This window comes from Gadus chalcogrammus, chromosome 10 (assembly GCF_026213295.1).
Source record: "Gadus chalcogrammus isolate NIFS_2021 chromosome 10, NIFS_Gcha_1.0, whole genome shotgun sequence".
NCBI lineage: Eukaryota > Metazoa > Chordata > Actinopteri > Gadiformes > Gadidae > Gadus > Gadus chalcogrammus.
The window spans coordinates 22,600,657-22,612,104 of NC_079421.1; the positions used below are offsets into that span (position 1 = coordinate 22,600,657).

The following is an 11,448-nucleotide window of genomic DNA, read 5'->3' on the forward strand; positions in this document are numbered from 1 at the left end:
TAAGGGATAATACTGTCCTATTTTTTCGCTCGTCATGAAAAAAAAGATTAAAAAAAAAAAAAGAAATTGTCCTTGTCAAATAAAATATAAGGTGTATCACTGTTGTTTTTCATCGGTCATCATGGGAAAAAACATAAGGGGTAACACTTTCGTTTTTATCAAATGAAACGTAAAGGGTAACACTGTCGTTTTTTAGCTGTTGTCATGAAAAACCCATAAGGGGTAACACTGTCGTTTTTTATCGGTTGTCATGAAAAAAACATAGGGGGTAACATTGTTGTTTTTTATTGGTCGTCATGAAAAAAAACATAAGGGGTAACACTGTCGTTTTTTATTGGTCGTCATGAAAAAAAACATAAGGGGTAACACTGTCGATATTTATCAATTAAAACATAGGGGGTAACACTGTCGTTTTTATCAAATGAAACGTAAAGGGTAACACTGTCGTTTTTTATCTGTTGTTATGAAAAACCCATAAGGGGTAACACTATCGAAATGTATCGAATAAAACATAGGTGGTCGTCATAAAAAAAAACATAAGGGGTAACACTGTTGTTTTTTATTGGTCGCCATGAAAAAAAACATAAGGGGTAACACTGTCAATATTTATCAATTAAAACATAGGGGGTAATACTGTCGTTTTTATCAAATGAAGCAAGAGGGGTGACACTGTTGTTTTTCTTTGGTCGTCATGAAAAAAACCATAAGGGGTAACACTGTTGTTTTTTATTGTTCGTCATGAAAAAAAACATAAGGGGTAACACTGTTGTTTTTTTTATTGGTAGTCATGACTAAAATCATAAGGGGTAACACTGTTGTTTTTTATTGGTCGTCATGAAAAAAAACATGAGGGGTAACACTGTTGTTTTTTTATTGGTAGTCATGACTAAAAAACATAAGGGGTAACACTGTCGTTTTTATCAAATGAAACGTAAAGGGTAACACTGTCGTTTTTTTATCTGTTGTCATGAAAAACCCATAAGGGGTAACACTGTCAAAATGTATCGAATAAAACATCGGGGGTAACAGTGGTGCCTCGCTCAGGGACACCTCGACACGCAACTAGGAGGAGCCGGAGATCGAACTAGCAGCAGTGTGGCTTCGATCCCACCCCAGGTAAATAGGGTCCTAAACCGCTCCACTAGCGACGTAAACGTGGCATGGAAAATGCACTAAAAAGAGGAAGAAGAACCACAGATACTCAAGATATACAAATCATGATACAAGTAGAATGAGGAAAGCATGTTGATGGGGAGCTCTGGAGGGCGCTGGTCACTGTGGGAACGGAAGAGGAAGCTCCTAGGAAGGGACCAAACACCAGTCCACAGCCCCTGCTGTTCACACAGGAGACCCCGTAGACTACACAGCAGGGGGGGGGCAGCCTCCGTAGACCATGTATTTATTTAGATTTGGGCTTATTTATTGAGTCTGCTCTCTTGTATCATGCACTAACAGAGTGTGTAAACGCGACCTTAGGTGTGGACTGAAAGCTTTCTTCCTCTTTTACTTACTTGTCAGTTGTCCTGCAACTTGACCTTTGACCTGTCGGCTCTCTCCCCCCTCTGAAGTGTTGCGAGCCGATAAACCAATCAATGAATAAGTCTCACATTAATCAAATCCTGAATGAGGCATGCTATATTTGTGTTGGCACACTGACTGTGAGGAATGCAACATATTGCTCTCTATGTAGTTCTGTTACGTTGTATACTGTATGTGTATCATCCTCTGTGGCTCTAGAATAAACAGAGGGTGACCCCCTCTCGGTCTTTAAGACGAGGAACCAAAACCGCAACGTGGAAGTGGTCCTGTTCTATATTCCGCTTCAGAAAACAGAAGTTGTTGGTGTAAGCACATTTTTATATTGAGTCATGAGACTTGGAAAGGTTTCAAAGCCTCGACAACACTGTGGTTTTGGATTTAGTAGCGTTGAACTTCTGCAGATGAATGAAAAGTTTTTAGGGGCTTTGCTGGTAGGCTACTGAGATTGAGCTGAGGAGGAGAGATTGATAATGGGTGAGCTGGCCAGCAGCAGGTGTTTGACCTTTGGAGGCCTGGTGCTCTTCTGTCTTCTGCTTGGTAAGACCTATTCATCGTTCAAAATCAATATCATGGTTTTCATTATTTAATTGAACCATCTTCAATGATGGATGTCATTATGGAGCAGGGAATAATACGATCACATTTATTTTTGATAATTATCCTTTGATATTATTATAAATACATCAATATAAATAAATAAAGATGCAAATAAGAAAATGGAGATTAGTTATGTAAAGAGACCATTGTTAAAGTAAATAATGCAAAAAAGTATATTTACAAAATATTGTAGTACAGAAGCATTCCTAATTAGTCAAATGAAAGCATTTAAAATACCGAAAATTAATCAAAAATATATAACTCTGCCTGCAATGTCTGATCATGATGTATTTATTGTGTGAAATATGTATGATCATATATCGTATGTTTTCTTTTTTTGTCATTTATAAAAATATAAATAATCTCTTAAACCTTAAACCTGCATTATGGCACTTTTGTTGCAAAATATTTCAAAGTAAAAAATATTCTGCTCCACTTAAAAAAGCCGCTAAATCTCTGCAACTGCCACACCTCATTTTATTTCCCATCGAACTGCCCTGAACCGTGAATCTGTTCAGGAGGCGTCCGCGGACAGGGCACAGTGGTGGCCCGGGTGGGCGAGGACGTGACGCTGCCCTGCTCCTACGACGCGGTGCAGTACGGCGCGCTGGGGGTGTGCTGGGGCCGCGGGCCCATCCCCACCAGCGGCTGCAGCGATGAGGTGCTCCGGACGGACGGGAGCGAAGTGGTCAGCAGACTGAGCGAGCGCTACCGGCTCCCCTGGTTCCGTGGGCCGGGGGACGTCTCCCTCACCCTCGTGCAGGTGCAGGAGAGCGACGCGGGCGTGTACGGCTGCCGCGTGGACATCCCCGGCTGGTTCAACGATCAAATCCACGAGACCACGCTGAGCGTTGTGGCGGGTGAGGGGGAATGATGTGTGGGGGTCCGCGACCTTCACTATCAAAGTAACCATTTTTGGTCCCTCTCCCACCGATTACAATTATTCTGGGAATACAAAATACCTATTAGATCCCTAAAATTAAGATAACACAGTGTGTAAAGTTTGATATATACTTATATATATAAAATAACTAATAAACAATAGTCGGTTGCATTTACAGTTTTTCTCAGTCGCTTTGGTGCATTTCTCAGATCAGAATTGAAATTCTCAAAACGACCTGTTCGATCGTCACATCATTGTGTCACTTGTGCACATCAAAAAAGCAGTTTCTCATTTCTTTGAACAAGTTGCAGATGCTTTGTTACAGTCAGGCAAATGATTATGTACAATTCTCTGCTCTTTCCTACATTATCAATTGCTTATGTCATGTTGATCAAAATGAATTGTAATGGGTCTCTATTGAATAGTCTCACCCCCACAACATTTAGGCATTAGTTCATTGCATAAGTCTTTACATGCAAAATGGTTGAACAAGTTGTCATAATATGTCAAGCATATTTCTATACATTTCCTTTAGACTTTTTTTTCTAAATCTGTCCTGAATTGGTAAATTGCTACCAGTTGAATCTTGACTTTCTCTAAAGAAGGGAAATGTGTGAAGTGTTAGATCAACCAAAGATCAACCAGTTTACTGAAATAGCTCAAATGTGCATCTCCTGAACCATGAACTGGCAAGTATATAAAAGCTGGAGCACAGCACAATGTTACATTGTCTGACAATGGAAGGACAAGGAATTGGACAGGGTCAACAGCCTGAGAGAAGAAGTGGAAGAGGAGTGAGGCTGTGTGAGAATGAGAATCTGTGGCCCAACAGACAGGAACGTCAGGAGGTGTAGGAAGACTGCACTGTAATTCATACAGCAAAGCATGTACAGTTTACCCTAAGGAGATTTTCCTATGTTCACATTTCTAGCAATGACATGGTCTGTCAACAAATTACAGTACAAACAGTCACAGCGTAAATGTGAATCTTGTCCAGACTCTTGCAATCAATCTCCCACATACACTAAGGTGTAAATTACAATTTACAATAATTGTCTTCAAAACTTTAGCCATAGTTTACATCAGAACATCCCTCCAGAGTACACTGTTATATTGACAACATGACTAAGCAATTTGACTGTCTTATCCGTACACAATGACACAAGGACTTGTCATTGTGATGGCACTGACATGTTCATTGACACCGATATTTACTTTTGAGAAACAAACAAAGGATTTTGAGCAAGAGACTGGCTTTTGCATGGAATCCATGGTGTTTTGCTATTTGTACGAATAGTTTTGAGAAATGCACTTACTGTTTTGCAAATTTCAATTCTGATCTGAGAAATGTACCAAAGCGACTGAGAAAAACGGTATTACATTTGTAATTAGGATGTAACTTTTACTTTGGTTGACAAAATATGAAAACACTTTTTTTTTTGTTATTTCAGTGTCACAGTATCCCCTTGAACTCCAAAATAAGAGGTGTTCCCTTTAAAATGAAAAATAAAAATATGCATTATTTATTTCCATTTAGTTTTTACCGAGCTCCAGGGAGCTTTCAATGACGGTTCCTTTGTTTATTAGTTACTTTTGCCGTCATTGAAGATTGTTGACAATCCTTGTTCCAATGACCGCCTCCACGCCTCTGCCCACAGCCCCCCCCCACGCGGTCCGCCTGGAGCTGGGGCCGGTGGGGGAGAAGACCCTCGGGGTGCGATGGAGCCCGGGGCTGGACGGGGGGCGGCCCATCACCGGCTACAGGATCGACTACAAAGACATGACCGGTACACACGCCGACCGAGCCCCTATGGTCCTCACTTCAGATCACAAACACTAAAGACATGACCGGTACACACACTGACCTATGGTCCTCACTTCAGATCACACACACTAAAGACATGACCGGTACACACACTGACCGAGCCCCTATGGTCCTCACTTCAGATCACAAACACTGAAGACATGACCGGTACACACACTGACCTATGGTCCTCACTTCAGATCACACACACTAAAGACATGACCGGTACACACGCTGACCGAGCCCCTATGGTCCTCACTTCAGATCACAAACACTGAAGACATGACCGGTACACACACTGACCTATGGTCCTCACTTCAGATCACACACACTAAAGACATGACCGGTACACACACTGACCGAGCCCCTATGGTCCTCACTTCAGATCACACACACTAAAGACATGACCGGTACAAACACTGACCTATGGTCCTCACTTCAGATCACACACACTAAAGACATGACCGGTACACACACTGACCGAGCCCCTATGGTCTTCACTTCAGATCACACACACTAAAGACATGACCGGTACACACGCTGACCGAGCCCCTATGGTCCTCACTTCAGATCACACACACTAAAGACATGACCGGTACACCCACTGACCTATGGTCCTCACTTCAGATCACACACACTAAAGACATGACCGGTACACACACCGACCTATGGTCCTCACTTCAGATCACACACACTAACGACATGACCGGTACACACACTGACCGAGCCCCTGTGGTCCTCACTTCAGATCACACACAGTAAAGACATGACCGGTACACCCACTGACCTATGGTCCTCACTTCAGATCACACACACTAAAGGCATGACCGGTACACACACTGACCTATGGTCCTCACTTCAGATCACACACACTAAAGACATGATCAAACACACTGACCGAGCCCCTATGGTCCTCACTTCAGATCACATACAGTAAAGGCTTTAATCATGCTCTCTAACGACTTTACCTAATCATGCGCAGCAGCATTTCTTGTGTGTTAATAAAGTGTTATTAGTGCAGTCTGAATAGTTAGTACGCTTTGTAAATGATTTTGTCAACCCTTTCCCTACCCTTAACCCTTATTATCTTATTAATCATTTATAACTGATTATTTATTGCTTACTAATGAGTATTTATTCACTCAATGCTTTATAAATGAGGAATCCACCATTTAATGCTTTATTAATGCTTGTGGCAGTTATTCTCGTACTACCAAAGCATATGCGTGTGTGTGCATGAACGTGCGTGCTCGCGTGTCTGTGTGTGTGTGCATGAATGTGCGCACTCCCATTCCTGCATGCGTGCATGCATGTTTGTGTGTGTGTGCATGAACGTGCATGCTGGCGTGCCTGCATGCGTGCGTGTCTGCGTGTGCGTGCTAAAGAAGTAGTTGTGCAAGCGGTGCAGTATGGATCTGTGGTTTATTGACGGCCTGGTGGAACTCGTTGCCCAGCCCCCTGGGAGCAGGCCCTCACCACGGAGGGGGTGAGCCCCTCGCTGACTCAGGTCACGCTGATCGACATGCGTCCCAACAAGGCCTACACCATTCGGATGTTCGCTGTCAACAGTGAAGGCCTGAGCGAGCCCAGCAACGTCGTCACGGTGTCCACCAAAGAATCAGGTGAGGCCATGCGGACGCTCCCACTGGGCTGCTGTCTAGCTGTTCATTAGGCACACTTCAACCTTTGTTGGTGTTTCCTGTTCTTTATGATTGGATGACTCACGGTCACATGACTTGTCGTCCTCCAGTGCCCGACGGCCCCCCGCTGGACGTCAAGGTGGAGGCTCTGACGCCCCGCAGCCTTAGAGTCACCTGGAAGGTAAACGTTTATCAGAGCCATCCTCCATTTCCGTATCTCAGTCCACCTCTTAGCCCGGCCTTGCTCTCCAGACTGAACTCTGAGTCGTTGATGTTGGGACGGGCATAGCGGCACTTAATGAAACACAGAAAGCCACTCCCCGTCCCTGAATAACGCATGCCTCGCGTCGTGTCCCGTGCCGGGCAGCCTTCCAGAGTGGAGTCCCACAATGGGGGGCTCTACTGTGTTGGTCGGCTTAAAGCTGCACTATGTTAAGTGCTCTATGCTAGCCCCTAGTGGCTGAGGGTGTAGCTGCAGTTGTAGCTATTTATATTTACATGTAGGGCTTTTGGCAGATGCTTTCATCCAAAGGGACCTACATTAGTCAGAAGAAAGAGAAACAAGATATCGCAATATGTCGGTACAGTTAGCCATCATTTTCTATTTTGATGATTGAATGTGGATGGGTGCGATTAATTCTTGAGAAAATGTGTAGTTCACTTTAGCAAAGAGTTGCACTTAGTGCCGGTTTGAATTTCTGAAACCGTATACTTAGCATGTATGATTGTGCACGGGGTGCAGCCGCCCAGAATGGAGCTCCGCAACGGGGTGCTGCGCGGCTACGTCATCAGCTACCGGGAGTACATCTCGGCCACACGGCTCGGGAAGTGGCTTCACCAGACCGTGTCCTCCACCGCGGACCCGGGGAGCAAGGTGCTCAACTACCTGAGGCCCGCCACCCAGTACAGTGTGCTTATCGACGCCATGACCATGGCGGGCCGCGGGCCTGCCTTCACCGCACCCCTCTGCTCGACGCTGGCTGAAGGTACGACGAGGCACCTGTCCAGCGTGGGCACATCAGAGGGCCTTAAGCTGATTCATGTTTGAGTAGCGGCGTACTCTTTGTAATGTTGATGATATGTGATATGGGGGACTTAAGAGCCTTTTTAGTAGGGTAACACGTTCTGTCTATATACTATATAAATTGCGATAAACTAAGGGAAGAGACAATTACTCACCTCGACAAGCAATTTTGTCATATAAAAAACGTTCAAATCATCCATCGCGCCGACCGGCATATCAACACACAAGTGACGTGATCTTAAAGAGACAGCGTCCCTATAACACAACGAAAACATGTCAAGTAGGCTATCCTGAATTATGTCTATAGAGTCGACCACAAGACTACACTTTACTCCCCTCCTTGAGCCTCCCCAAATATCTTGCAATACTTATATCCCACTTCCCCCCTGCGGACTGTTGTAGTTGGTTTATTTTTCTTACGTCTTATGTAATGTGTGACTGTCGGCTACTACTGGCTGTCTTGGCCAGGACACTGGAAGAGATGTTTAATGTCAATGATGATTATTATTTTCAACTAACCAATAGTAGTTGCCTTGCATTTAAAAATGTCAATACACTTATCAGCCCTGAATAACAGTCAAAGCTATTTAATAATTGATTTGCATGCATAGTATACTACACTTTCCATTGAACAATTACCCCTGTTAATTACAACTAGAGGGTGAGCGAGTGCTCAAATTTCCCCCTTTTTAACACTGAGTAGCCTACGTTATAAACCATTCAAATGTAAATGTAAATCTTATTACAATAGGTTTTATATGTAAAGCTTGAGTCCTATAAACACCCCTGTGTAGATCGATATAAAAGATTGTGTTTGTCTGATTCATTTCTTTGGTTTGTTGTGTCTTAACTCTTTCCCAAAGTCCTCGCAACAACCACACAGGGCCCCACCACTGCTGCCACAACTTTCGAAAAAAGCACGGCAACTTCCAAACAAAACCCTACAACGCTCGAACAAATCACGATACCTTTCGGAGAAATCTCTACAACTTCCTCACCAGGTACGCGGAACGAAGATAAGCAACGGCAATAATCGACAAGTAAAAAAGCTAGCTTGTGAATCCGATCTGGGTGCTAAACATCTGTGCTGTTGACCTCTCAGTGACCCCAGGCCCCCCTAAACATCTGTGCTGTTGACCTCTCAGTGACCCCAGGCCCCCCGACGTTGGAGCTGCTGGGGGTCCACGACGAGCAGGTGTCTCTCCGCTGGACGGCTGGCTTCAACTGGGGCATCCCCGTCTCCAGCTATGACCTGGAGTACAAAGAGGACAAAGGCAAGGAACTAAAAGACGCAGATGATTCCTTATGTCCGGTAGTCTTCGTTATAGAATCGTGAAGTGGCTTTGGGGTTCGCCTCCCCAGACGGAAGGTTGTGGGTTCGATCCCCGGTGTCGCCACCATACATACATACATAACTATATATGAAGACGTGTATGTATATACCTACATAAATATACTAACACGTACATACATCTTAAATGCATACCTTTAGTGGATTTGTGGATCAAAAAAATGTACTTACATTTACAATCATACATAAATACATTTCCACATTCACTGTCCAAGTCACACTGGACCAAAGCAGCTGCTGAACGCCTGAAGACTTCATACTAATGTCCCAGTGGTCCCCTGCCCCACAGCAACATGGGACTCCACCCAGAGAATCGGGGGCATCAGCCCCAACCAGTCGGAGGCCACCCTCATAGAGATGCGTCCCTCCACCTACCACATCCGTGTGTTCGCTCGGAGCAGTGCGGGGAGCAGCCCTCCCAGCAACGTCCTCACCTTCATCATCGCAGAGAAAGGTGCCTTCGGTATTCCCTTGTTGCAATGAACACGGCATATCGTGGTTGCAAATGATAACAACATACACACAGAGGACACTCATATCCTGATATGTACACAAAGATGATGACAATATACGCACATTCATCTTCTGTATATGTGCATATTGTTATCATGTACACATATATATGATAACAATATACTCATATCAAATTTGCCATGCGAAACAGTTGTCAGAGCTAGGCATTAGGAACATACATTTTGAACAAAGAGTTGTCTAATATATGTGTTGCAATCAGGCCTTAATTTAGAACGTTTCAAACAGAATGTCATAACAATGTGACCTGTGGCACAACTTTGGCACTCTTATTGCACTCTGCATCAGCAATGCTGCTTTTGCAACATGGAGAAGGAGGGTGGACTTCCTTCCTGCTTCATCAATTTTTTTTCCTTCTTACCGAAGGTCCGCAGACTGACACACCAACGACCGTCCTACCTTTTACCACAACAGCTGCGGTGAGTCTGAAACCAGCTTAAAGCTGCACTATGTAAAGTGTCCTATGGCAGCCTCTAGTGGCTGAATTTGTAGCTGCAGTTGTAGCTATAATTTTCAATTTGGTCGATTGATTCATGGACGGCGCGTTAAATTCTTGAGAAATGTCTTGTTCACATATTATTTTAAACCACATACTACTTAGCATGTATCCTTGTGCGAGGATACGCCGATATAACTAGATCAATCCTCCACGTGTTTCAGGTGCTGGGGGAGGGCGTTGAGGGTAGCCCCGTGGCGGCCGTCGCGGTGCCCGTGCTGCTGGTGGTGCTCTTCGTCGCCGCCCTCCTGGTCGCGTGGGGAATCCGACGTGAGTAGCTCTCGGCAGTGTGGACAGCACCGCTTTGAGATCATGTTTTTTATTCCACTCCATTCGTTAAAAAATCTTTAACTCACATTTTTCCATAGGATCAAAAAGCATGAAGGGTAGCCTGGCCATGTGAGTCGTTTAAGATACATTTCATAGCAGATATAAAGAAGAAATGCAGCTTGTTTTTGTAACAGACTTAATGTGACTCTCGCCTAAAGACATTCTTCCCTGGAGTAACACGTTCTTCCTGTCCTCAGAAGAGCCTTCCCCGGGAACAGGTCGAGGTTGAGCAACTCTGAGCCTCTATCCGAGCTGTAGGAATGTCTTCGGCCCGATCCCGTCCTTGATTCTGATTAGCTGGAAGCCGCTGTAAATGCTCTGCTTTGACCACAGACGTGAGACCACAATTCATATATTAGTGCAAGTATGCTGGCCTGTGTTGCTTGGCAACCATCTTGCTGTCTTGAGGAACTATACTGCTTGGCGGTATTGCTTCTATCATCTGTTTTCCATTGTAATGTTTTCCACTGATGTTTTGTGTTGTTTTTGCTAAATAAACAAACATTTTCCTGCTCAGAATCACCACAACGATCTGTTTTGCTATGCTAGGGTAAAAATATTTATACAAAAAAAGTATAGAATATTAACACCAAAATGAATCAAATGTTTACTATACTAATACTTATGGTCTCCATATTTTATTATTATTTTTATTATAATTATAATTATTATTATTATTATCTATAAGGCTGCTACTACTTCAATGAAGGCTACAGTAGCACAGCATGCATATAATTGTCAGCCTTTGGCTCACTGTGACCTTTTGTAACATGATTATCTTTTAACAATGTTCATAATTATGTACCACATTTTCACAGCAAGCTTGACGTTTAAATATTTTTAACTATTTGGAATTGTGTTTAACCAAATTAATTATTAACTACATTCATTACCCAATAGGCGTCATGCACTGCTAGTTTCGCAGTACAAAGTGCGCGGCCCGGTATTTACACCACAGAACCACAAGAGGTCACTGGAGCCTCATCAGCCGGGGCCCATCGTATGTTCCGGACCGCTCCTTCAGGCTCCACCGTCGTAATGATTCCTCAAGAGCCAGCCGCCGCAGCCAGCTGGATTTCTATCCATCTGTCCTGTAAATCTCTTAATTGTCCTAATTAATGTGGCAGTGCAGGGGATAGCGCCGATCGGCTCCCCAGCAGCTGTCACCGAGGGAGCCCCGTGATAACGGGAGACACTCGAGCAGCCTTCCTCTCGTGCATCCCAGCCCCCGAGGACGGTGTCTGCCGGAAGCA

General features: G+C 44.2%; 1 protein-coding gene across 2 annotated transcripts; it reads left to right on the forward strand.

The window, feature by feature from the left end:
- Nucleotides 1–1,904: 1,904 nt before the first annotated feature.
- LOC130390902 (cell adhesion molecule DSCAM-like) lies at nucleotides 1,905–10,706 on the forward strand. Of its 2 annotated transcripts, none has more exons than XM_056601083.1 (13): nucleotides 1,905–2,076; nucleotides 2,655–2,996; nucleotides 4,678–4,806; nucleotides 6,278–6,445; nucleotides 6,574–6,644; nucleotides 7,206–7,449; nucleotides 8,351–8,488; nucleotides 8,633–8,761; nucleotides 9,128–9,292; nucleotides 9,736–9,788; nucleotides 10,030–10,135; nucleotides 10,234–10,264; nucleotides 10,393–10,706. In XM_056601083.1, the coding sequence occupies exons 1-13, from the start codon at nucleotides 2,010–2,012 to the stop codon at nucleotides 10,451–10,453; spliced, it is 1,704 nt and encodes a 567-aa protein (XP_056457058.1). In that variant the 5' UTR covers nucleotides 1,905–2,009; the 3' UTR covers nucleotides 10,454–10,706. The 2 variants fall into 2 exon arrangements, with proteins under 2 accessions (XP_056457058.1, XP_056457059.1); XM_056601084.1 differs by having other exon boundaries at nucleotides 10,396–10,706.
- The last annotated feature ends 742 nt before the right edge of the window (nucleotides 10,707–11,448 follow it).